The sequence below is a fragment of the Paroedura picta genome, chromosome 4 (assembly GCF_049243985.1).
Source record: "Paroedura picta isolate Pp20150507F chromosome 4, Ppicta_v3.0, whole genome shotgun sequence".
NCBI classification, from domain to species: Eukaryota; Metazoa; Chordata; class Lepidosauria; order Squamata; family Gekkonidae; genus Paroedura; species Paroedura picta.
This window is the reverse complement of record NC_135372.1, coordinates 37,145,796-37,173,566: the sequence shown is the minus strand read 5'-3', so window position 1 is coordinate 37,173,566 and position 27,771 is coordinate 37,145,796. Positions and strand designations below refer to the sequence as shown.

The window sequence follows — 27,771 nt, the reverse complement described above, 5'->3', positions numbered from 1 at the left end:
AGAAGGGCACGCATTCTGCCACCAGAGCTCCTGGCTGCAGGCAGGGAGGATAGCTGTGAGTACAGTTGGTGGGAGGATGCATAGATATGCAGGGGGGAAAGTACAGAGGGCTGATGGAGAGGAGGGGAGCCTTGGAACTCTCTGGCCAAGGCCCCCCCCAAACCTGGGCAGCCCTGGCCAGGGAAGAAGGTTCTTGTGGTAGGGCCACAGCTGAAGCATGATGGAAGGATATTTGGCTGCTGCCTATTCTCCCTCGAGCCTCCAAGACTGCATGCGTGCCCTGAACATCTTCTGAGCTCCTGAGTCTCCAGTACCTGCTTTGAAAGATTGTTCTAGCTTTAGGGCAGCTATGGTATCTGTAGGGTCTGAATTTAAACATAGCTCTTAGCACATGCTTGGTGAGTGTTAATAAACGGGTATGCTCAACACCACTTGTACAGAGGGAACTCAGCAGGAGATGCAGGGACATCTGGTTTTCTCCATTGCTAGCAAGAGGGGGGCTAATGACACAAACAGCACTTTCTTGACCAGTTTTCTGCTGACAGGAGGAAGGATCTGTAATTTACAGTGGTTGGAATAAAGTGAGGTATAATCAAAGCAGTTTTGATATCCGGGATAGCCATCATGGAGGGGGAGGGGGCTTAACCCCCCCAAAGGCTCAGTTTTTTCACCCCTCAAGCCAACTTTCCCACCATTTTCTTGCTGCGCGGTTGAAGCGCACCCTCACAAGCAGCCTGTGTTTCACATCTCTCTCTCTCTCCATTTTGGTGATAAAGCTTTTAATGCTTCTCAACTGTCAGCTTGCCTGACTGTTCCTCTGAATTGACCTCTCTCAGAGGAGAGCAATTAAAGGAAATCACTCCCATGTTCTTCCAGAAAGCTGGCAGAAGTATTGTTCCATGTGGTGTAGAACGGTTATCTCAGCTCATAGGCATAGGTTCCCTTCCATTCGTACCTAAATATACTGAACATTAGGACTTTGAACAATTCAGCAGGCTTCTAGCCCATTGCTACTTTTAGCATTGGGTTTTGAATAATAACGTTAAATACTTGTACCCTGTTTAAAGTCTGAGGAAAAATACTGCTAGGCTTGTAGTAAAAGGTGTGGGGTTTTCAATGTATGGTATCATTCAAGGCTTTGGGAGACTTTAATTTCCTTAGTTACGTTTTTTCATAGCCATATCTGATGATTCGGTGCCATAGCATCATCACATTCACGGTGGGATCCCTAACTGGCTGCAGAAGAAGAAGAGTTGGTTCTTATATGTCCTATGATTTCAGCTCTATTCATACACTACTTTAACATGGCTTTAATCCCAATTGTAACCTGAAAACTGCCATCATCAAAAGAAGAAGAGTTGGTTCTTATATGCCACTTTTCTCTACCCGAAGGATTCTCACAGCGGCTTTCAGTGGCCTTCCCTTTCCTCTCCCCACAACAGACACCCTGTGAGGTGGGTGAGGCTGAGAGAGCCTTGATATTACTGCTCAGTCAGAACAGCTTTATCAGTGCTGTGGCAAGCCCAAGGTCACCCAGCTGGTTGCATGTAGAGAAGTGCGGAATCAAACCCGGCTCACCAGATTAGAGGTCCACACTCCTAACCACTACACAAAGCTGAAGAAGCCCTTTCAGGTTTTGCTTGAAGTGCTAAAGCAGCTGTGAATTGGTGCACAGGAGTTAAAAGCATGTTTTTTTTCAGGGCCCCATGCATTTAGATCCTAATTTTTTTTTTTATTGATGCAGTAGCATCACTACTATTCATTACTAGTTAAGAAATAATGAAGAAAAACTTGGTTGTGTGTTCACCATTTCAAACTGTCATATAGCCTCATGGCGAGTTGTGCTTTTCTTTTGCAAACTCAGTTGCAGATTTGATTGTTTTAAAAAATGCAGTTTCTCAGCAGTGAATATAATAGAGCCCTGTTGTGTTTGCTGCTGTTAAAAGTATCCTGCAAAAAGAGAACTAATATAGGCTGATTCTGCATTGAGCAAGGGCTTGTACTCTGAATGGCCTCTATGGCCCCTTCGAACTTTATGATTCTATAAAAGAATCATTTCATGCATTCAAATAATTCCTCTGATTCCATTTGCGGTCTGGGCCTGGTGTATCTGAAGCCTCTCTGACATGCCCCCAAAGTGTGTCATGCTCTGCGAGTTCCAACAAGCTGGTGGTCCCCGGCCCACAAGGGGTGCACCTGACCTCAACCAGGGCCAGGGATTTTTTGTGCCTGCCTCCTACCTGGTGGAATGAGCTCCCAGAGGAGACACAGGCCCTGTCAGAGCTTACTCAGATCCACAGGGCCTGTAAATGAAGCAGTTCCACCAGGCATTTGGTTGAGGACGGGCCACCAGGAACATCCAAGAATCCCCTGCCCCCCGCCGCGAAGGCCTCAGCACCAGGCCGCGGATCCCTCTCCCCGCCCCCCCCCTGCAGAGAGAAACTTCCAGGCCGCAAGCAAATTGGCCGCTAAAGTGGCCAATTAACTTGCGGCCTGGCAAGCTTCTTTCTGCGGGAGGGGGGGGAGAGGAAAGCGTGGCTGCCAGCATGCCAGTGGTGCAAATGTGTATGCGCAACAGGTCCACACATGCACGTTTGTGCCCGGTGGGGCCACAAACACACATGCGCTGCACTTTCGTGCATGCACACTTGAGCTCCTGGTGGGGCCGCAAACGAGCATGTGCGGCAGGTCCGCGTATGCGCCCATGCGCAAAAGTGCCACGCATGTGTGTTTGCGATCCCACCGGGTTCAAACATGCATGCGCGTTTGCGCATGTGCTGCTGCGCATGGGCAGCGCCTGGATCACCCTCCTGCCCACCAATTATAAATCCAATTATAAAATTAAAATAAATAGTGAACATATTTTTAATTTGTCATGTTGGGCCATCTTGTGCTCTTTGCTTTTAAGCCATCAAAACGTAGAAGTTGGTATATTACCTTCCAAGTTTGGCAAGAATTGTTGGCCTTTGTTGATATCAGAATTGTTTAGCAATGCAATTCTTTGATCTGTTTCCTCTAAGTTCAGTTAAAGCAGCTTTTGCTGTTCCTCAGACCATTGATGAGGGTGCCAATAAAAGTATCCCACTGTTGTGTGTTTGTTGTCATATGAAGAACTTGTGTCCAAATTTAAAAAGTGATATCGCTTCAAGAGGTAGCAGCATTAAAGCAGAAGGAAGCTTGTTGCAGTGTTCTAACAAATGATGATGATGACTGTGTAAAAAAAATATGTATAATCCATACAATTTATAATGGAACCCAACAGGAACAGATTATACCATTCTCTTGGTCCGGTGACAAGAATGGCAAGAAATGGCTATCGAGGCCACATGAAGGCCAACAGGTACAACCCCCCTTTGTGTTCAGGGGCCAAACTTTTCCCTCTGGTGTTGGTGATTGGCTTGATATTGAAGTGGGTGTCATCTGACACTTCTGATCTTTCTTAACTCCCTTAGCCAAATCCTGTTGGTGCGCTTTCCCTTACAACGGGCTTTCCCTTTCTTGTGACTCAATTCATTCCTTTATAGATTGCGGCTGGCTTGTCCTAATCTGCAAATACAGTCTCTGAAAATATTAAACCATTATAAAGTGAAGAACATTAAAAATTATGGATTGGGCTTATTTGTCTAATCAACATTGGACGTAATTTGGGGCTGCAATAGTAATGTTGGAATCGAATGATGTTGGAATCTCATGTGGGTGTTTTAAAATTTTATATGTGCACGTGAGTTATAATAAATATATTTGTATTTTAGTATTTAATATATTCTTCTGCTGCCCAACCATTTAGGTTCCTAGCTTGGAATCTAAGCTCATTACATCCAAATTTTAAGACCTTGCCAATGACTGGGTTAAACCCATTAGGCACAGCATTTTATGCAAACAGTTTGCATTCCTAATTAAACTTTAACCTCCATCGAATGATTTCAGTTGTTCAAGGACGGGCCAGCTGTCAAAATTAAGCTGCTGGTATTTTGCCGAGGCTCTGCGTATCGTATGTCTCAATCTACTCTTGCCAACAAACGAAGGCTGAATGAAGAGTTTTTTTCCAAGACATTTCAGAAATTCTTATTTCCTTAGACTGTCTCTTGGGAACTGATGTCTGTGCCTACATGATTATATAAACTTCCTGCCATGCACCCTCACACACTCGCACACTGTTGTGTCAATCAAATGTTTCATTTTAAAACCTGGTCAGCTGTTCACTTGTTAGAACACAAGTTCGTGGTAAAGCAGCTTCATTTAGCTACTCTGGGTCAGGCTTTCTGCTTTCCTGCTGCTTTTGACACTGCTTCCAAAGAGTATTTTTGTGCATGCATTGAGTTCTTTCCTTTTTGCACTTTCAGGAACTTAGATGAATCTAACTGTTCCGATCTTCCTGCCAGAAAGTGGACAAATGACAATATTGCATGTTCCAGAAGATAATTTAATCTGAAACAGTCAGCTGCTTAGATCTCATACTATTTGTATTATGGCTGCTCAGAGCTTCAGGATTTATTTTGTGTGTGTGTGTGTATTAATTGCTGGCTGCTCTGAGGGGCTTTTTTAGAATGTGATTTGTACTTCTGGGATTAAATTCTGCCGTTTGAATAGCCACGGTCACTTTCTGCAGTGAAATCCAATAAATGAAAAGGCAACGCTTTACCATTCGATGCCGATGTTAATTGCAAGCTGGGGGAACTCTTATTGGGACATTTGTGTTCTTCACATTTCCTCTCTTGTGCTGCTTACAGTTCTGCAGAGTCTGAAGACTTGGCTGTTCATTTGTATCCGGGAGCTGTTACTATTCAAGGCGTTCTCAGAAGGAAGACTTTATTGAAAGAAGGCAAAAAGCCTACAGTAAGGCAATAAACAAATATAAAGTACACTTCTCATGTTTCTTAATTCATTTTGTTCTACAAAAATGTGTGATCTGTCTTATTAAATGGGTCGGCAGTGGCTATTCCAATGAGCCAGGAAGGGAAACTTTTCTTTGAAAGCCTCCTGGTGGGAAGGCAGGAGAAAATCAGTGGTAGATCATCTCTTGACCAATTTAGATGTTATCTGCAGTCTTCCATCTAGCCTTCCAGCTGCCCTGGAATTCTTTGGATTTTCAGTAGTTCTATGCTTGGCCTGTAACATGTTGCTGCCCTTCATTGTATGATTTGGCCTTCTGATTTGCAGAATCTCCAGGGGAGCAGGAGATACAGGCATAGAGAGAGACCTGACATGTCATCAGTCCAATAGTATGAGAGGCAGTTGTGGCACTTTTCAGGCCCTGGCAAAAGCTCCTAACATAACCAAGAGATGTTTGAGCAGCTTCCATCTGAGATCTGAAATTATTCCCTCATCTGCAGAGTACAGATCTGGTAATAGATGCAGCTGTTTTAGCCCCTTCTAATCATGTATCAAAGACACTGTCCTAGCATTTCAAACAACAGAATGCATTCATCATAGGAAATGCCGACTGTTGTAGCTATCTGAGAAATAACTAAAAGTAACTAAAAATGAATGTGATTAGCTTTATTCTAAATTTTGGCCCGTGTACCAGTGTGCCTCTCCACTAACTGTGGTGCTAATATTAGCGTTCTGTTTTGGGGAAAAAGCACTCCTTTTCTTTCTTTTTTTTAAGCATACATCGAGTTACTGTTTCTGTTTTCTTATCTGCCCTTCAACTAGAAATAAGTATGACCATTGTTGTATAGGGCAGCAATCCCCAACCTCCGGTCCGAGGATCAATACCGGCTCGTGGATCAGTTGGTACTGGGCCGTGGCTCCTTCTCATCCTGCTGCCTCAGGGGCTGCCCTGCCACTCTGCTGCCAGCTCACCTTTAATGCTCTCTAGCGGCCGCGATGGCTGGGGCTCCCCCTCGGCGTGGCACTGCGCAGCTGCTGCTGGCAGCGCCTCCCAGTGGGCGGTGGGAAGTCAGTTGTGCTGGTGGGAAAGCAAGTGGAACAGGGGCACAGGCGGCGGTGGTGACGTCCCTCGGCAAAAGACTACCTCCCCCCGGGCCTCAGTAAAATTGTCAAGCGTTGACCGGTCCCCGGTGATATAAAGGTTGGGGACCACTGGTATAGGGTGTTTGGCTTGCTGCACTGGTTTGCTGCGGACAGAGCCACTCATATGGCAGAGTCTGTGAGCCCCGAGTCCACATCAGTCATTTGCACTTGAGACGATTCCAGCACCAATCTCTGTAGCGATCTAGGCTACTGTAGGAAGCAGTATGCAGCTTAGGTGGTATTGGTTTTGAAAGTCTCATTCTAATTAATTTGAGATAGGTATAAAATTGTAAGCTACCCCTTCAAAACAGCATGGCATGGGCCTCTAAGGTTAATAAATCCATGGACTCTGTTTCTACAGGTAGCATCTTGGACAAAATACTGGGCAGCACTATGTGGGACTCAGCTTTTCTACTATGCAGCAAAGTCTTTGAAGGCAACAGAGAGAAAACATGTATGTATTGGACTTTCACATATCTCCGACTGGTATCCATGGTCTTGGGGTCAGAGGGCAGTTAGATTCAAATACATTTGATGGCCATTTCAGTTCACAAAATAGATTGGCTCTATGGAGCTAGTTTTGTTTACACTTTCCAATAGTGGGCAGAAAAGCAAGTTTGGAATCACTTTTTCCAAGTTTGTGCTCTCCTTCCCCCTACCCCCACCCTACAGCAGAATATTTTCCCTTCTCATTTGGCTGTGTTTAACAACCATAATCCATTTTTGTAGCTGTTTTCCCATTAGCTGCTGTTACTGCAAAGCTCCTAGCTGTTCTGCCCACTTTTCTCCTTCGGTTTTCTATTTTAGCTTCCCCTAACTTGTTTTTCTGCTGCCAAGACACCTCAGCAACTATTCAGTTCCAATCTCCGTAAATCTTCCCTCCAAAAGACTCAAATGTGAAAGGCTGCAGAAAGCAGGAGAAGTTCTACAGAGGCCTTGTGAGAGCAGTTAGATCAGTCGGCCAGTAGAAATTGCACACCAAGCAGGATACAGACTGCAGCTATTAAACTGGATAAAAGTAGCCCGGTGGTCTCTCTGCCCCAGTAATTTTGTGATTCCCCAACATTTTCTTAATTGCTCTGGTCTGTCTCTAAAGCATGAGCATACAGTACTCTAGATGTGTACAAAAAAGATCTCTCTAAAGAGTACAGGCAGACAGCAGAAAGGATTTGTATGTGCACCATTGTAAAGTTTAAAAGATTTCTCTGAAGTGTGTTTTTTTTTTTACAATGGTGCGCATACAAATACTTTCTGCTGTCTGCCTGTATTCTTTAGCAATTGTATCAGTGTCTTCTTAATATCTATGCAGAGCTTTATGTTGAGGATGGAGAGGCATGAGTTGGTCCTGATTTCATTCTAAGTTGCCACTAAGAAATACCATGACCCTAGTATCTCTAATAGTGAATTAAAAGGCATGCTTGACCGATGATGAGTTTACATCTTGATTATCTTCAGCCAGGTTCACAAGTGCATGAATGTTGTTTGAAATCTGCCAGAGTGCTTGGAGATTCTCTGTCACAATAAACTGTACTGGGCTGAATTAGTCACTTGTCTTGTGATGTGACGTAATATAGAAATTAAGTTTGGTCGATGACAGCTAAAAAGTAGGACACCCTTCAAGAGACTGACTTCTTATTTACTTCCAGCCTTCACTGTTTTTTGTCCCAGACACATCTCCTTAATTGCATTCTGCACTCGCTCTGGCATCCCTTTTCAAATAGTTTATAGGAGCATTCCGGGGCTGGCTGATTCGGCTCTTTCACCTGTGAACTGTGTGTTGAATCAGGTGGACAAAACTAAAATTAGATTACTTGTACTTCTAGAAGAACTGACTTTATGTGTAACGAAGTCTGAGTCCAGTGGCACTTTTAAGACCAGCAAAGTTTTATGCTGCATATAAGCTTCTGTTTGCATGCACGCTTCATCAGATACATCGAAACAGTCGCCAACTGAAACGCTAGAGGGCATCACCCCAAGGGTCAGACATGACCCAGTGCTTGCACAAGGGATACCTTTACCTTTAGCAAGCAGTTGAGGAGCATGTTGCAAGGAAGGGCCACTTAGAATCCAGATGCATAAGTAATTGAGTATTAAATATAGCTAGGACTGAATGAAGGCAATTGATCTGTGAATAGCAGCAAATTAGAATAATGTTAGACAAGAAACCAATGTCTCTGTTAAGCTCTGGGAGTTCCATTATCCTGAGTAATAACCCATAACTCAGCAATCTTTCATTCTTCTCTATTTCTGACCTTTGATAATAAAAGAGCTACTTTGAGGTCTCGCATTGAATCTCCTGGAAGGCTGAGGTGTCCTCCTACAGGTTTTTCTGTTTTGTGATTTTTGATTCAGATCTGTGTCCATTTATCCTTCAGCATAGGGTTTGACCTGTTTGCCCTGTGTAAACTGAAGGGCATTATTGGTATTTAATGGCCCATAACATTAGAGGAAGAGCAAGGGATTGAGCCTGAGATGGTGTGGTTGATGTTGTTAGGTCCAGTGATTGTGTTCTATGAATGTATGTGGCCTTGTGTATGCTCATTCTCAGGGTTCTTCCGATTCATTCTGAATTAAAGAAATAAAACTGAATTATTAATAAACCATATTTGCAAACAAAGTTAGCTGCATTGGGGGGGGGGGGGGGCAATACTGTAATATTTCCTGAACCTTTTTTCCCGTTAATTTTATTGTTGTGTTCGAATGTTTTTGCTCCCCCCCCTCCCCAGTTCAAATCTACACCAGCTAAGAATGTGTCAGTAGTAGGGTGGATGGTTATGATGGCTGATGATCCAGAACATCCAGATCTCTTCCTGCTTACAGATTCCGAGAGAGGTTAGTAATGCTTTAAATCCAAAATCACTTGGTAGCCTCATAGTTCACTAAGAAGGGATGAAGCAATGGTTGGTGCTTAGGTTTGCCATTTGTTTTTAGGAAAAAACCTGATTATGAGAGGACCATCGTGTATCCCTTGCGCACACTGTGATCAGCTACATTATTAACTTCCGTGACATTGATTCTATTGTATCCTATCCTGTTTGGATTCCAGGAAATCGTTTGAGGGAACAGTTGCTCCCAGTGCTTACTTATTTTAAAAACTTACATCTGACAAACAGAAAAGGACTTTTGTAGTAGCTTACCGATAGTTAAAGCTTACAATAAAAAATATTCCCCCCCCCCAAAAAAGTCATAATTGAAGAAATGAAATACAACCTGCTCCTAACTATTTGTATGTCTGAGTTTTCTAGTCTTTCTCCCAGGATCCATTGGTTTCGCTCTTCAGAGAATATTTTGAAACAGTGGATGATCATAAGGGTGGTACCTGTGCAGTCCCACATGGATTCCGCACATGTCCAGGCCTACCACAATTACAGTTTTAGAAGCTCTGAAGAAGCAGAGGGCACTCCTTTCCCCTCCTCTATGCAGGTTCCCCGCCTTTTTTTTTCAGCATGAAGGCAGGGGAGTGGCTTTCCCTCAGTTCTCTCTTGGCCACTGCCGAGAGAAGTTGTTCCTACTGAAAGCTCCTGCTTTGAGAAACACTTTAAAGAATTGGGGAGGGGGCATTGTTTCTGAAAAGAAAAAGATGAGGTTACAGTTCCGTATTTTCTAGAGGAAATTTTAAAACAAATTTGGTAAATGTCCACCAAAGTCTGGTTCAGTAAAGCTACGTTAAAGAAAATGTGCATCTCGTGCAGCAAAATCCCACACTCTGATTATACAGTTTGCTCATTTTACCTTCGTGAGAGGCACCATGTATCCAGATGCTCTGTTTTCAAACAATTTATTCCCAAAGTAAGGCATGACTGGACTTCTTGCCTCAAGGCAGGGTTTTGGGAGAAATCCTTGCCCAGCCTGTTTCTAAAAGACACCCTAATCCAATACTCCCCATGCTCCGTAGAGATGTGCCCACTCTTTGTCGGTTCTGAAATCCTCAGATCTGTCTTTGGCTCCAGTTAAGACCTCGCCTTTAGTTCTGGCTTCACCCACTCGCTGTGCTTAAAGCCATCTCCAAGGAAAGTGCTCCAAAAGTATCAGTTCTTCAGGGTGCTGAACTTTAGCAAAAGGAAACTGAATAATTACCAGTGATATGAGTGCTAAGAGTTCTTCAGCCCGCCATTCTCACTTTCCACAGTTTCACCCCCATATCGTCAGAACTAGAGCAGGTTTGGAATGATCTCCCACTAGCCAAAGAAATCTTGGGTCCTGTCCCAGAAAATGGGCAAAACTCAGGGAGACTTCGCTGCTCAGCAGGAAATTTTTGCCTCACGATAATACTATGAGAGAAATTTTTCAAGGGCTCTGTTGTGCAGTGTGGAATTCTAGACATGCAAGTGCATCACCCCAAATATTGACCTAATTAATTTGGAGGTAATTAATTTTTTCCTGCCTTTGAAGTTAATCTTAGTCTATCAGTAGATTTCTCTTCAAGATAACTTTTTATAAATGCCAGACAGAATACATTCATTCTCTTCATGGAAAACCTTATGGAAAAAATAAATCTACTGAAAATAAAAATGGGGGGGGGGGGGGTCTGTGTTCTAGTTCATCTTAATTATGATTTCTTCGTATTACACTTAGCTTTTTTGACTAGAGATTATGCATTACGCCATTTATGGTCCAGTTTCCTCTGTGAGACTCAAGGCAGATTGAAAATTTTTTAAAATTCAGTTAAAACAATATGCATACAATAAACCTAGATAATAAGAATAATGCAATAAAATGACAATGCAGTAACATTTGAACTGTTCCTGGTTCATTTTTATTAAAACAAGTGTTGTTTTTTCTAATGTAACTGGGTCATATTAATAATGGCTGTAGTGTTTTTATTGTTTGTTTGTTTATTTATTATATTTATATACCACCCTCCCTGGAGGCTCAGGGCAGTTTACATATAACATATGAACCATACATATGTTATTATACAACAAAAATGTAGCTGTGTTGGTATATGTTGATTTTACTCATAGTACAATGCATAATTTTCAAACATTTGCTTTCGAAATACTATGTATTTGTGAATTATTCAGTACAGGAAGTTCTCCCTTCTTTTCTCATGCAGGAAACTCATACAAGTTTCAGGCTGGTAACAGAATGAATGCAATGCTGTGGTTCAAACATCTAAGTGCTGCCTGCCAAAGTAACAGGCAACAGGTAAGAGAACTCTTTTGACAACTTGTAGCAGAAATTGTGTGTATGTGTGTTGAGTATCATCAAGTCACCTCCAGCTTAGGGTGACCTTTTGAATGAATGACTTCCAAACCCTCCTATTGTCTCAGATCTCACAAACGGAAGGCCATGGCTTTCTTGATTAAGTCAATCCATCTCATGCTGGGTCTTCTCATGCTGCCTTCAATGTCTCCTAATTTTTATTTTCCCCAGGGATTCTTGTCTTCTCATGTGACCAAAGTGCAAGAGACTCAGTTTAGTCATATTAGCATCAAGGGAAAATTCAGGCTTGATTTGATCTCGCATCTACTCATTTGTCTTTTTGCAATCCATGGTATCCATAAAATTCTTCTCTAAGGCCCATTATACACAGAGGGGAAGGGGCGTGTCAGAGCCTGAAATCCCCGAGAATGCACGCTGCCGTCAGCGGCCGAGCGCAAGATCGCAGCATGCCGCCGAAAAAGCCGCGTCAGTGGAATCCGGGAGAAAGCGGAGTTTGCCAGCCGATCAAGGCACAGGCAGACGCGGCGCCGGAGGGACCGCGTGCATAATCGGTTACTCTGGGTTTTGCCGCCGTTGAGTCCCGTCCCGTGCATAAGCGGTTTGCTTCGCGTCTTCCCCCTCCGCATTTTCCATGTGACCCGAAATCGCAGTTTCGGCAGCCGTGCACAATGGGCCTAACACCATACTTTAGGTGAATTAGTTTTTTTCTGGTCAGCTTTCTCCATTGTCCAAACTAGGTTATAGGAAGTGATTTTTTCCCCCAGCATTGGATTTTGTGGCCTTCAACAAGAGTGTGAAAGAGACCCTGATATTGATACAGTTCAGTAAAATAGTATAATGTGTTATGGTCTCCATCAAACAACTTTCATATGACATCATTTAGACTGGTGGTCCCTAACCACCGGGCCGCGGCTCCCTCTCCCCGCCCCCCTCCCCGCAGTAAGAAATTTCCCAGGCCGCAAGCAAATAGTCTGCAAAAACGGCCGATTCGCTTGCAGCCCGGCAGGCTTCTTTTTGTGGGAGGGAGGGAGGCCGCACATGCGCGTTTGTGCCATGCGCAGCCACAAACGCACATGCGTGACGGGCCCGCGCATGCGCACATGTGTGGGAGTGCCGCAAATGCGCTTTTGCGACCACACATTGCACAAATGTGCATTCGCGGCTGTGCATGCACGGCATGCGCACCAGGCAATCGCCCTCCCCACCACCACCGGTCCGCAGCCTTAAAAAGGTTGCCGGCCACTAATTTAGACAACTGGGGCATGTTGTATGACCTATAAATTTACCCCCCCTCCCATTCTTCATTGGTATTTATAGTGTCACCCTATAATAGATTGTTATATGGCTGAATCTTAATCTTCTTCCATATTGGTTCTGTGGTATTGGTCACGTTAAAATAATAACCACCCTTGGAATTACAGAGTATATGCTGTAGATTTTCTTTCATAAACAACTTCTGGCTGCACACGTTCCAGCATTTTAAGTGAGTAAAACTTTATCTTTAAAAGCAGTTTACTCATTTCCAAAAAAGAAAATATTTTTCAGGGCCTTCTGATCTCCAGTCTGATCATGAGAGCAAATGTTAACAAGCATTACAGTGCAGTAGATCAGTAGAAGTATGTGCAGGTCAACAATAAAATAGAATTTTAGAAACAAAACATTTAAAAAGTATGAAATCTCTATAAATACATTGGAGTTAGTATCAAATAATGGAATCCCATTTTTGACCACTGATTATCTTTGGACTTGCTCTGCCTACAAAGGCACAAAAATTAGTAACCTGCATGAAAGTAGACTCTTTCCTTTGCCACAGGAGGAACTTAAGTTTTCCTTTTTCTGAATTAGTACCAGTCTTACTAAGTAAAGGAGAGATAAGACAAGCTCTAGCTGGCAGGGTTGTGCGATTTGGCATCCGAAGCAGCTATTCCTGCCGGTAGCAGCCAGCACCATGCCGCAGGGGGGGACGGGGGGACTGGCGCTCGCACCTCCCCCCCCCCCCCCCGCCGCCCGAATGGCACAACCCTACTAGCTGGGATATAGAATGGACATCTGAATAGTATATGTTCTGCTGTCTCCAACTCTCCAGAATTACAGGGGGAAATTCTTTCAGCTTTAGGAGTTTTCTTATATCAACCCTCTAGAATCGCAGAAGATTATTTCTGAGAGGTTGCCTTTGGTTTTTCAGGTAGTCTTAATTGAATGAGGAAAGTGGCCAGTATAGAGGGCTTTGTTAAAGCTTTCTGTGATGCTGGATTTCTGTAAGAAGATCATATGGATGTGCTGCACTTGTAAGGAAATGAGGAAATGGTGGGGAAAATGCAGATTCATGGAAGAATAGCAGTCTTCGCCATTTAGGTAGTTTCAGAGCTCATTGGGACCCTACTTGTCATTTACATAGAATGCTGGAGATAGGAAGCTTCCGGGGGAGTGCTCTGTACTTTGATTATGTAGGACAATGAGGCACCCTTGTAAACTGCCTTGAGCCGCAAGGGAGAGCAGCATAGAAATGTAATAAATAAGCAAACAAACAAATAAATAAATATACAAAGATATTTTAATAACAAGGTCAGGCTTCACATGAGGAACCTAGGTATAATCAGCGTTAGCAGAACAAAGCGTCAGTTTAAAGCGGACTTGTGATTACTATTTCATCATCATTGTTGTTGTTATTATTATTATTATCATCATCATCATTATTATTATTCCTGTTGTTGTTGTTGCTAATATTTATTTCCCACCACTCCCAAAACGGCTCATGGCGGGTTACAGTAGTCTTTCATTAAAAAAACCCAGTAAAACCCCATTAAAACCAGACATCATGAAATACAATAAAATCGACAGTATGGCGGAAACCCACATTTGTGCTCTTCCCCCAGCCTAATATATCTAATAGCTAATAATGGTGGGCGGGGGGGGGGGGGGGGTAGGAAGAGAGCCAACGATGTCACATTGGCCAGGATACATGTCATCTATAAGTGGAGGGGGGGTGCTGCTGTATCACTTGCACAGTTCTTTAAATGGCACAGCTGATTAAGACAAATGGGTATTTCTTTGCATTTTTCAGCAGTTATGTGACAGTAGGGGACATCTGAACTGCCTCTCAAGCATTTGCCCGTGCCTTGTGTTTTTCAGGTTCCTGCCAACCTGATGACATTTGAATGAAAATCGGAATGCGATGACGTTTTTTTGTAACGCTGTGATAGGTTGAGAAGGGAAGTCCTGGAGAGGGCGTGCCAGCTAAACTTTTTGTGCCAGAACAAAGCCAGTAAACGGAGTCTCGAAGCTTCGAAGTACTGAACAAAAAAAAAAAACCCACAAAAAACAAACACAAAAAAAAGCACTAAGCGTTCAGGGAGGGAGTCGCAGCATGAATTGCCACAGACCCTGCTGCTGCTGCAGATTCTCTGAACTGACCTGTGGAAACCACTGCCTTAAAGAATGAAAGGAAAACCAACACGAAACACCAAATAGTGTGTGTGAAATGTCTGGCGGTGCTGTGCTTTGGTTAGATAAGGTGTCGCTAGTTTGCATTTGTGTTAGCTTTCTGTTCATTTTGAATTAGGGTTTTTGTTGTGGTTTTTGTTTGTTTGTTTGTTTGCTTGCTTGTTTTTGCAGTTTTTCTTGTGGTCCTGAGGAGTGACTACTGTGTAAGGCAGGGGCAGTCAAACTGCGGCCCTCCAGGTGTCCATGGACTACAATTCCCGTGAGCCCTTGCCATGAGCTGGCAGGGGCTCATGGGAATTGTAGTCCATGGATAGCTGGAGGGCCGCAGTTTGACTACCCCTGGTGTAAGGGTTGTGTCAGGGGCGGGGTGTGCGAGGATGTGGCCGAACAGTGTACAGACTATACCAGCATCCTTCTCAAAGAGCTCTTGCCGGGCTCAGTTCACTGGGAACAAACACAGTTCAACTTGTTTAAAGCTTAGTATTTGAAAACTGTAATATATGCAAGTCTCTTCTCCTTTCACAAGAAAGGAGAAACTGTGCAGAAACTGGTACTGTGTGGGGATTTTCTTAACCTGCAAGTGGCACAACAGATGAACCTTTAAACTCTGCTAACTTTCTTCGTTAGAGTTCTTGGTTGTATCTCTCCTGATAGAAATACTATGCAGGATTCTGAGGATCAAGCTTGGGGTAATGTCACTGGGTCAGAACTGAATCACTCCCCATCCCATGGATTTTTCAAACAGTCCACACTTCCTTTTTTGAAATACCTCCCCATCAATTTGCCTACAATCCTACCAAAGCTTATTCTCTACAATACCACCTACCTTCATCTCTTTTTGACACAACCCTTCAGTCCTTGTATTTACATTTTGAAATGAGGAGTGTTATTGACTTCTGTATCAGACAGAATCCAGTTGTAGGTTGTATAAGCATCGCCTGTTTTGTTCAGAGCTTTTGAAGGTGTCTCCCAAGGTGAGTGAATAACTTGACAAGGAAAAAAGAAACACATTGACAGGGTAAGTGAAAACACAATGAATTAAGCTAATCAAACCCACATCCTTGTAAAAGTTGTCTCTACATCTGCTTTAAAAAACCTCTTTAGGCAGTTCATAAAGAATGTCTTGCGCTCTACAGATTGTTTGCACATTGTACATATATTTACATACTTTACGACCACTTACGTTGCCTGGGAAGAGGTGGCGATATTTATTTTAACCAAACTACCCAGTGTAAGCAAGTTAAATTGAAACAGACTCCAATCTAATTAAGAGGAAAAATACTGTCATTACATGTGGTAAAAGGGTTGTTCAGTAGGAATTAAGGTTATTCACAGTTTAGTGGTAGGGTTTTTTTTCCAATTTTAAATGTTTCTGAATAAACTATGTTCCCAGAATCCACATCTTATACACAGCCTCTTCCCCCCTCTTCCCCCCACCCTCATGGAATGCAACAGGGATGAGTAGGGAGCATGAAAGTTTTTGGGGAGGGAGGGGGAGAGACTGGAAGCATATTTCTAAGTGCTGAACTGTTTGAAATCATTTCCTTTTTTGTTCCTATCAAACAGTTCCAGTTTGAAACACATTATATCTATGTCCTGTTCAGTGTTTTGGGGGAGTGAACATTCAATTCTGACCTTGCAGTGGCACTTTTTTTTTTTTTTTTACAAAGAGAGATCTGCTTGTTTTGTGTCACCTTTTAGTTTACGCATTTCTCACAATAACCCATGTTGGGTGTTTTGTAGACACAACTTCATAGCCAGCAGTATTACTGTATAGAATTTGCACAACTTCTTGTTTTCCATTTTGAAAGTTATTGTGTGTTTCTTTTCAAAAGCTTTTTTTTAAATACACTGTATAAATGTATGTACTTTTTTTTTAGTATTGTGGAATGATAACCCTGTGGAAGTTGGTTCTTTTTTTTTTAAGAGTGAAAACGCTCATGTAAATGTATTGCAGGCTTACCAAATCTTTTCTTAATGTCTTTGTCAGGGGAAACATGCAACTGGGATCCATGTCACATGATTCGTGTTTACTGCAGAGCCATTAGGCACTGCAGGTTTTCACCCGGGGACTTTATTAGGTCTTTCAAGATCTCATGTATCCTGTCCAGTCCCCAGTTGATCTCAGCATTCACGAGATCACTTCATGGTTACCAAAATCTGCTTTTAGCCGAAAGAGAGATGGCATGCTTGTGAAGGCAGCGGCTATAGCCAACTTGACTACTTTCTTTCCATTCGCCTTCTCTTTTGATCTTTAGAGCAAGTTTCAGAAGATGAGGAAAATAGCACACAAATCTAGCAAGCAGTGACATGACACGTGTGGCTGGATACTCTCAACTCCTTTACATGCTTTTTCTCCCAGCTTAATTTTTCACATGAGGGCTGTTGGAAACATGGCACTCCTTATAAACCGTTTCAGAGGCTTTAGCTAATTTTTATACATTCCATACATATTTATCTGTTTTACCTTGAATTCATTCAGGTCATCTTAAAGCAATGCAGACACAATACTGAACATTCCAGGGTTGGGTTTTTTTTTTTTTGTTTGGTTTTGGGGTAGTTGTTTTTAAAGTCTTTATATCTAGATAGAAATTTTCCTGACTCCAGAAGGCCAAGATAAGAAAAATAGGCCTGGCGGTGAAGATACCATTTATATTTCTGTATTGATAGAAAGCATTGTTTAAGGTCTACTATGAACTTCAATATATATTGTTTGAAATCTCATTGACTTGAAATTTTACACCTCAGAGCTTTGATTTATATATTTATTTTGAAATAGTTGAGTATGGGGGAAAGCCTGCAGTCCCGAAAAGTCTTAAACCAGCCTGTGTCTGAATAAAGCATATTAATTGCCACAAGTACCTTTCAGAATTAAGCTAGCTATGCAGTTTTTAACACTATCAGGGATTCTTCCTCCTTTAAACTTATTTGACAGTGATGAATTGAGCATAAGCCAGCTTCTCCTTTCTTTGCTAGATCTTTACACATCTGTTGCTCAGTGTATAAAGGCAGCATCTCCCCCTTAAGGGAGTGTGTTTTATCAGTTCACTAAAATTCAATCCATTGATCTTTGCTGTCTTTTGTAAAAAAATAATAATAATAATATTTTTATTAAATTCACACCACTGGAGATCATATAGACCATGTGCCTGATTTCTGTGAGCACTTTAAAACAAATATATTTAAACAATATTTGAGCTGCAATGACTCAGCATGTATTTTGAGCAGATGGGAAGACATCCTCGGGAGCTTCCCGCAAGGAATATTTAACTCTTAAGGGCAGCATCTGTCCTATTAAACACTAAACAGAAAAACCTCGCTTTAAAAGTCAAAAAGAAATTTATCGACTACAGAATGGCTTCCCGTTGTGCCCATTTTTCTACCTGTGATGTGTTTTCATGCCACACATCTTGGTTGGAGAGCCAGCCCGACTTACCTCTGACACGCACCTGAACTTTCATAAGAAATCAGCATGCTGTTATTCCAATTTAAAGATAGGCTCAACTGCTTGCTAACATTTGAGCTGCTATCTTTCCATGCTAATTTTTCCTTTTGGGGCATGCCGTTTAATAACAGAAGGCCGGCTGAGAAAAGAAAGTAGCCTGATCATAACGTAAACAAACTGCCTAAAGAGAGTGGTTCATGTGATAGAACTCCCAACTAAGGACCAGGCCATATGTGAATTATTAGGAAATCTCAGTGGAGCTAAGATTATATCCTTTCTGTTCCATTGGTGAAATCAATACAAATATTTTCATACATTGGTATACATGGTTTTATCTCCCACCACCCCTCCCCCAATGGGGAGATTATGGGGGAATGGCCCTAAGCGGCCCATGTGAATAATTTTTGAATCATATATATTTCAATGGAATATGGCTGCAAACCACCACCAAGCATAAAGAGCAAAATGGAAGAATTCCGCAGGATTAAGTAAAACTCATCTGCTTCCTCGTTTTCGTTCAAGCCCATTCCTGCCACTTTGTGTTTGGCCATAAGCAGTTGGCTTCACATTAAGGCCAATCATGACGTGATCCTTCTTTGGCTCTTCCAGTTTCATTTTTGTTTCACCTTCTCTTTTCTCCCTCTCTCTCCCTTTTGTATGTGTTTCTTCTTTATTCCCTGCCATTAGTAATATTGTTTTTTTTTATTTTAATTTTTTTTACTTCTCCCCCCCACCCCCAGTTGGGTCTACTGTCTGTTCTGAAAGTCTGGCCTCACTAAAGATAGTACTTTAACGACTGATTTTTCTCCTTTACAAGTCCATCTTTCAAATGTTTGTGATTTCTAAATTGCTCTCCCTTTCCCATTAAAAATGGCTTGTGTCTGAGATTCAAAAACTGCTATCCAAGTGAGAAGCAAACAGGAGACGCTACTTCAAGAGGAATAGTGTGCCCTGCCCATCATAGGATGATTGGCATGTCATTTCTGCGCATGTGTGGCTTTTTTTAGTGTCAGTGCCTTAACTACCAGTTTAAAAGACCAAGGGGGCAGTCAATCTAACACCACTATGCATTTCCTTACTCATGCCTGTTGGGTTTTTGCAAGAGCCCCATGCATGGCCCGATTTAACAACTGGCGCTTGTACAGCCAGTAAAATTCCTCAACAACCCGTACTTCTGTTTGGCTTTAATATTTAATATTGCTCCAGCAATATTAAATATTTGTCTTTAATTTGGGTAAGTTTCATTCCATTCTGCCAATCACCTCTTAAAAATTACCATTTAAAATTGGTTTGGGGACCATTTCAGACATTCACATTGGCAGCTGCTGTTTCCTAGGCACTTGTCCTTCGCCAGAACAAGGTATTTGCCCTGGTCTGGCTCCCATTGCACATAGTTTTACCATTACAATGAATGCCTGGAAGAGTGCTTTGGTTATGTAAATCATAGCTACAAAGAGGTTGGCTGGACTACTCTGTTGGTGTCTTGGTTTCTTTGTTGGCTAGCAGCAAGTCCCTCCCCCCCCCCCCCCCCGTTTAAAAAGTCTTCACCAAGTTAATGAACATGCTGGAAGTCGGAGTGCCTCCATCTGTTTAGCAAGCCTAAAACATACTCTGTTATTTCTGATTTTGCTGGCTACATCTAGAGTGCATCCTTGATGTTCTTGTATCTTGAGTGGTGGTTTTGGTGTTTGGATTTCTTAGTTACTAAGGGGTACTTGTGAGAAAATGGAGGGGGTTCTGTGCATATGCATAATAGAAATAAGTCCGTCACAGCTTGTGATGAGTATGACTGCCTTTCTCTCTTACAAGTGTTGAAGCTCTTGGATTTTGAGAGAGCAGTGTTAAAAGGAGAAAACCTGAAGGCCGTGTCTATTAGACCATTTGTCCAGAAGGATTAGGGTAAAATGGACCTCATATCTGAATAAATTTTTTTTTAAGTAAGCCTAATCATCCATCACAAAGGATACATTAAACTGTGAGCTTGCAGGAAGTAAAATTCACTTTGGTGAGCTTGTGTCGTAGTGCCATCATAGGAAGCTTTTCTCAGGGAAGGGTTGCATTTAGGTGGAGCTAGTTACAGCCCATAACATGATAGTTCCTATATCTGTGTCTAGCTTTTGTTGATCGTGCAAGGAGCTAGAGATACACCTAATTTTTGTCTGTGCAGCGGAAGGCTCTTTCCAGCAGAGGAATGTACTGTTCATCGCTTAAAGGAATGGTAGGAATACATCCCAGTAGCCATTTCAGTCATTTTCACCCAGGCTCAATCTGTTCCTGATTGGAGAAATCTCCCTTCCAGTCATTGCTCAACACAAGCCATTTTTAATGCCTCTTCTTTCTTGGTGACTTGAAGCACCATTTTGATGGGGATTGAATGCACTATGACCTCTACGAGCGATGTGCGGTTTGGTTGCGCCGTGTCCTTTTCCTCCTCCCGATTTTTAAGATTTTCCCATGTGTGTGCATTTGAACTGTGTGTTTTCATAAGCTATTCCATGATGGCTTGAAGTATGGACTTAAGAATAAAATTTTCCTACTGAAATAAATTGCTTAAAATTTGGACCGTGTGTACTGTCATTTTACATAACCATATCTGCGTGGCGAGAATGCACTCAAGCGTGGAGCCAACTTCTTTAAAAAGTAGTGACATCTTGGATCAGCTGGAGTTTGGCAATCATGAGCTGGTTTTTAGTTGAAGGGAAGGTAATATATAAGTATACTGCTGCCAGTAATTGAAAAAAGAAAGTGCATTGTTTTAATCCTAGAACCTGCTGTATCCCAAGGATATGGAATATGTTAACTGTATAAAACACACCCAAATCGTTATACCAAAATGTAACAAATACTAGGTAGATATTTATTATATGGTCAAAGACCAGCAAAATTCAACACCAAAGATTTCAATCGCAAAGTTTAAAAAAAGATATAACAAACTCTGTTTAGTATAAAAGCCGTAAAAATCCAGAAATCCTACACACTAGGAAGTTGTAGCTTTCTAATCTGGCTTTTAATCTTAACACAGCCTGCGGCGCCGTGGGTGCCACGGACTAAATAAAGCCGTAAGGGCTTAGGGGGGAGGAGTTAGGGCAGGCTCAGTCCGGGATGAGGAAGGGTGCCGATTCCCGCCCTGGCTGCTCCCTTGCCGGTGGCCGGTGGCCTGCCGCCCACCTCCTCTTTCAGGTAGGCTTCCTTCCCTCACGCTACCCTCGCCTGTCCCTCGCTCTGCCCCCGCCTGCTAGCGCCCATTGTATTTCTCATACAATGGGCTTTTTTCTTAGTTCTAATAATAAAATGTTAACAGTTGCTTCATAGTCCCTTCTTCATCTCTTTGGTTTGCTCAACTGGGGTATGAGAAGCACTAGTCCTTAAAACCAGAAGGTTGAAATTATACCGTTTTATCCTAGCCTTGAGTTCACTATCAGTCAACAGGTTTTACAAGCTATAACAAGAAACTTTGCTACTATGGCTGTAAATTGCAGGCTTCCATCTTCCAGTAACTACCTGGCATTTTCAAGGATTTAGGGACAATTATCCAGAAGAGTAATTAGCTTATTGTGAACCTCAGTGTAAAACAGGCAGCAAAGGAAGACATGATCAAACTTTCAACCTTCCTTGATCCAGAAGGGGAGAAATTTTCCTCCATTAAACTATCCGTCTAGCACTACAGAAGGCAAGACGTTGCATTTTGCAAGAGTGAAGGCCTTTCTGTGGCCATGTAGCTCCAATGAAGAAGTAAGCTGCCGGTGTTATTATATATTTAGATTTTGCAGGAGAGAGGGGGGAAAGGTACCTTCTCTATGGCTGTTTCTGCAGTGACTAAAAACTTTGCAGCAGCATCCATAAAGCTCTGTGAAATGTCCTTATTTTCACACCAAAATTTCCTGATTCAGGTGCAGCCCAGACTGTGCTCCCTGTTTGCCACACATTTTGTGAATCCCAAGAAAACGGGAGTTTCCCCCTCTCCTGGGCGGGAATTCGCAATAACCTAAAGTTGTATTGGCTTCCTTCACGGTTTCCACCTCAAAATGATGACATTTGAGATCCAACCAAGGCCTGTTGTCCTCCGCTCCCTGCTGTATTTAAACAAAATATGAACAGGATTACGTTACATTGTAGTTTCAAAGCAGCACAAGGAGGACACACGCTCACTGCCCTCCTGTCTCCCCCTCCAGCAAAATTGAACTTTCTTTGTAAATTTCATGAAGAGAAATCCAGCCCTGGTCAGTCTCAGGCAGGGAAGCTATGAAAGTTAATGTGATCCAGCAGCCTCCTACAGCTTTCCCAAATTACAAAAAAAGACCGTTCTTTGTTTTACAACATAGGAGCAAACTAACCTACTGACTGTTTAAAAAAAATAATAACATGCACTATATGAGGGTGGAAGGGGGAGGCAATTGACGACACAGGATGCTTGCCTGGGCACACTTAAAGGAACAAGCAGGCACCATTTAAGTGGTCTCTTAATTTGCGTTGCTCCTGAGAAAGGGGGGGATGAGCTGCACAGCATATGGAGAAGGGAGAAGGGAAGCGCTTGGGCACTTTTCCCACAGGAGGGGGAGGAAGGGAGGGGGGAGGTTGGCAATGAGAGCAGACAAAAACCAAGGGGGCAGGACCAGCTTCGTGCCTCGGAAAATAGGACGGGAGGTGGGACCTGCCACCGGCACCTCCGAAGTGAAGGGCATGACGTGAAGCCAGTCCTTAGTATAGCTGTTCAGAGATGACATGTGGGGAGCCAGGTGCAAATTCAATGTCAACTTCCAGAGACCAATACTAAGGAAATCAGAAAATACAGACAATTTCAGAAAATCCCTCTATTTTGCTGCCATTCGATATCCAGTATCCTTTGTTTTAAGCTACTCTTTGCTTGTAGATAGCCTAAAGCCAGAGCCATAGAAGCAGAAGAACCCAGGCTCAGAAGCTTTCCTCGAATAGTCTTTAGCCAGTTGGTCTGAAAGTTGTCCCAGAATAGCAGAGGAGTCAACCCATGGGGGAAGAAGTTGTTCTTCAGCCAATGGAGGTGATGCATGCCTTGGTTTCCACCCTGACCATGCCAGGCTCAAGTCGGAGCAATGCATTTGACACACATCTGGGGACTTGCAGGGCTGCTCATATTTTGTTTACACACATTTAAGAAGAGCAAAATAAGATAGGACCAAGGAGGCTTGGTCATAATTGTGCTACAGTTTGTGACAAATAGCATCTCAGAATTATGCCAACTCCACCTGAATACTATAAAGAAGTTTTAAAATAGTCTGGAGATACTTGATGGACAGAGTTTGACAAACTTTCAAAAAGTCAAAGCTGTGAACAACTGAAAGTGCCTCACTATGGGCCACTCTTGGTCTGTAGGAGAGGAAGCTCTGTATGACCATTTAGATTCCACAACTACAAGTTATTAGAGCCAGTTTGGTCTAGTGGTTAGGAGTGCAGACTTCTAACCTGGCATGCCAGGTTCGATTCTGCGCTCCCCCACATGCAACCAGCTGGGTGACCTTGGGCTCGCCACGGCACTGATAATGCTGTTCTGACCGGCCAGTGATATCAGGGCTCTCTCAGCCTCACCCACCCCACAGGGTGCCTGCTGTGGGGAGAGGAATGGGAAGGCGACTGTAAGCCTCTTTGAGCCACCTTCGGGTAGGGAAAAGCGGCATATAAGAACCAACTCTCCTTCTTCTATTACGGAGATGGCCATCCTTAAGCCTGTTAACATCAACTGGAACACCGGAGGACCTCTTTTGAGCAGGAGCTCCCCACAGAAAATCTTGGGAGGATTACAAACAACCCACAACGTATTTTCTGTTCCACTAGAGCTACAAGCACCTTTTAGGTTCCACAGAAACCCCACAACAATGTCAAAAGGCAGCAGAAAAGCATGAGCAATTGGAGGCAATCGCCACGCAAGCTGCTTTGAAGGAGATGCTGCTCAAAAGCACAGCTGACGGTTCTTTCTGATCATAAAAAATTATAATGCTCTAAGCTTATTTCTGCCAAACATGACTCAAGTTTTGAGGTGTGTGGGCCTTTCCTTTACCTCCTATTTTTACCTTCTTGTTGGATCTGCTGGAAATGACAAAGCAGAAGCTTTTATAATATAGAATGTTTTTTATCCTGGGGTAGCTGGGATACCCAATGAAGGCAACCATTGAGAAGAGACCATGATGGCATCCTTAACTGCTTCTTGAATTTGTCATTGGTATGTTGGCCTCCTCTGGGCTGTTCACTCTGCTTTAAACGTTCTTTGGACCATTTAGCTCTTGCGGAGAAATTATGTGGATTAATACTTGTCTGGCTATGAGTCTAAATCCCCCTTCTGACATTTCCTTGATGGTCTTCTATATTTCTATATGCTTTCTGTTGTTTTTTGCTGGGTTTCTTTAAAAAAAATCATAGCAGACGTTTCATTATTTCCAAATTAAGGAACTTTTACGATCCTTTAAAGTATTTAATACAGTTTAAAAGTACCGTGGAACTAATTTGTCTGTTTTTTCCTCATGACTTCTTTCCCCTCATAAAACCTTTCAGCAGTGTTCACAACAGAATTTGGTTGTCATATTTTTGGACAGGATCCACTTCTAGCATACTTTCAGGTCCTGTATTTTCAGACAGGCAGTGTCTGGGGTAGAACTAGGGCACCACAGGTCAGAGGAGATGTTGACTTGGGAGCTGCATCACTCTTGGCTCAAGGACATGCTCTTAGCAAACTTTGGGGGATTTTTTTTCTTCCATCTAACTCCTTTTCATACAAAAGTCTTGACTGAAAATTTAGACTGCTGTTCTTTTCTGAAAGTGATTTACCGCTTACATATCCCAACCGTTCTCTAAGGAGCTCACAGCAGCTCACGTAAAACTAGGTAATAATCCCATCATGGAAACCCTGTGAAGAAGGATTAGGTTGAGCAACAGTGAATTTCCCAAGGCCGTTCAGGGAACGTCATGTCTTAGCTGGGTTTTGCACCCAGTCTTCCTGGTCCAAGTCTTAATACTCTTTCTGCATCCACAGCAAGTGTCAAAACTTAAGAGTTCAAAGGCCTCAATTTTGATTTTATATCATTCATGGACCCCCAACCCTGCCAACTTCCTTTACTAGCACATTTCTCATTTCCAATGGCTCCTTTTCAGAGCATACACACCATGAAAGCTTCTGCCCCGTTCAATCCAACACAGTGAGACCCACCACATTTAACAAGTTAAAGACAAAAAAAATTACCAGGAGATGTCTTAAAGAGCAGTTCTTTCTATAGTACCTTACAACTAAAGAGGCCCTTACCCAGATTCTAATCAGTCTCACCCCCTTGATTGAATCTCTACAGATGGTTTAGGTAGCCATTTAACCTCGTGGGCCGTTTCTTTCCAACAATGTTGCTGTTTAGCACAGAGATGCCCCATCTTGTTGAGCCTGTGAGTTCTCTTGGATTCTGAGGGCAAAGTGGTCACCACCGCAAAATGGCTGCCATGTGACTCGGGGCCAATCGCAAAGCGGGTGCCATGGGGGATGAGCCCATAGCAATGTCCCTCTATGAAAACAGGCTGCAGTTTCTCTGAATGGGTGCTCCTAGCAAGAGCAAAGGTCTTTTGAAGCACCTCCTGCTCCAATGAGATGGAGGAAAGCCAAGACTGTCTCTCTGATTTGGGGAAGACTTGTTTATAGGAAGATGGAAGTAGTGGCAGAAAACCCAACTGTCACTGGAGCTCAGTATTTCAGCAGGACATTTTTAAAAGGTCAGGATATCATCTCCATGTGTTGGACTCTATTTTTTTCCCCTTGCTTGCTTTATTTTTTTCAGTTTGATGCCTTTCTCAGCCTGGAATTCTTGCTGGGGGGGGTACTCTAGTTTTGAAACATTCTTCAGGCTTTGAGAAACCCCAGAAGTGGCATGACTGTGCAGAATATGGTAAGGAAGCATAGTTGTGTACACATCCACACAGGGCCCCTCCCCACCCATCATTGGCCATTTTGGGAGAGGGGGTTGACATGACCATATATGGTCATATCACCTGATGAATGTTTCACACACTTTAAAAAATATATTCAAAATTAATTAACTTGCACCCATTTGGAAAACCCTTCCAAGGCTGTCGAAAAATCCCAAGATTTCATGAAACCCTGGTTGAGAAAGCCTACTTTAAAGCATTAAGAACTAATTGAGTAGCCCCCTCAAAAAAAATCTAATTTCAAATCAAATAAGATTTTAACAAAATAAACATCTCGTTTTCCCTGTCCCGTCCCACTCTCACTCAGTAGATATTTAGATTGGAAGCTTTTGCAGTGGGGCTTCTTTATGATTCTTTATGGGGTTTATTTTAAATGCAAATAATAATGAGAGGTTGGTGAAGCATGTAGAGCTAAAATGGATGGGGTATGCGAAAATGTGGTGTGGACTCCGTAAAACAACAACAACCTGGGGCTTACAGTGCCCTCCTAAGTAGAGCTGCACCCTTCTGAACCCATGGACTTCAATTAACTTGGAAGGGCCTAACTGTGTTTAGGATGGCACCATCAGGGAAGGAAGAAGGCCAGTGTTAATTTGCAAAAGTACATTTTAATGCTTCAGTATTTTTCCACCACTTAAATCACTTCCCACTGTCATTTCTTCTCAGACTTCTTGAGAAGATGTCTGTGGTTTTGTCGCTTTGCCGATTGCTTGTGTTCCTCCATATTTTCCATCCCTTCCCCCCCCCCGCTCCCTCACTGTCCTCGAGAAGAACCAATCCAAATAATGCAAGCCAGCTAGTTTGACAGCGGACAAGGGGGGGAAACCACACGGCCTGTCCAATGGCCAAAATGGGATGTCAAACACACAAAAGGAAAAAATGTGTTATCTGCAGGGACATACTAGGGAATTATACTATTACATAATACAACCCAATCTCGGAAATTTTCTGCTGGAAAGAAACTGGGCGCAGCTGCTTTACCAGTTGCACAACGGTAGAAGAGGGCCCTGGTAAAAGTAACAAGAAGCAGATGTTCGAAGTAGGCCAAACCAAAGAGAGTGAAGTGTGACTGAACATCTGCCATAGAGAGGCAGTTTGGTGCTGGATGGGAATCTCAGAAAGCAAGGGTTCAAGTCTTGGGCCAGCCACAATTTCTCTTCCTAACTTACCTCTTACACATTTGTGAGAATAAAGGAAGAACCATGGGCACCATTCTGGGCTCACTGGAAGGAGGACAGCCTAAAAACACACCAGATAGAATATGCCAAATGCCAGTAATGTACTAGAGCCAGCTTGGTGTAGTGGTTAAGAGCGGCTGCTTCTAACTTGGCGAGTCGGGTTTGATTCCCCCCCCCCGCTCCTCCCCATGCAGCCAGTTGGGTGACCTTGGGCTCATCACAGCCCTGATAGTGCTGTTCTCATAGAGCAGTTCTGTCAGAAACTGTCTCCGCCTCACAGGGGGTGCGAGTTAGAACTCAGATTACATTGCCATCTTTTAATGTTCTAATGTTCGTGTTTATATATTAAGGGGGTTTAAGGGTATTATATTATTGTTTTATTGTAAACCGCTGCAAGACGATGGTAAGTGGCGGTATATAAATTCAAAGATAAAAAATTAAATAAACCTACCTCTCAGAGTGTCTGTTTTGGGGAGAGGAAGGGGAGCGATTATAAGCCACTTGGAGACTCCTTCAGGCAGTGAAAAGCGGGGCATAAAAACCGACTCTTCGTCCACGAAACAGGTGGCAGACATATTTACTGACTCACAAAACCAAAAGAGAGAACATGTCGACTTTCCAAGGTTTTGA

At 42.8% G+C, this 27,771-nt stretch overlaps 1 protein-coding gene across 2 annotated transcripts in view; it reads left to right on the top strand.

Moving 5' to 3' along the window:
- RALGPS2 (Ral GEF with PH domain and SH3 binding motif 2) overlaps positions 1 to 20,591 on the top strand; it is a 133,146-nt gene extending 112,555 nt beyond the window's left edge. The window contains exons 15-20 of one of the 2 annotated variants that reach the window (XM_077332475.1): positions 3,263 to 3,340; positions 4,731 to 4,836; positions 6,338 to 6,430; positions 8,703 to 8,808; positions 11,033 to 11,124; positions 14,275 to 20,591. In XM_077332475.1, the coding sequence (XP_077188590.1) occupies positions 3,263 to 3,340; positions 4,731 to 4,836; positions 6,338 to 6,430; positions 8,703 to 8,808; positions 11,033 to 11,124; positions 14,275 to 14,304 (505 nt within the window). In that variant the 3' untranslated portion in view covers positions 14,305 to 20,591. The remainder of the gene's footprint in view (positions 1 to 3,262; positions 3,341 to 4,730; positions 4,837 to 6,337; positions 6,431 to 8,702; positions 8,809 to 11,032; positions 11,125 to 14,274) is intronic. The other variant, XM_077332476.1, reaches the window with a different exon arrangement.
- The last annotated feature ends 7,180 nt before the right edge of the window (positions 20,592 to 27,771 follow it).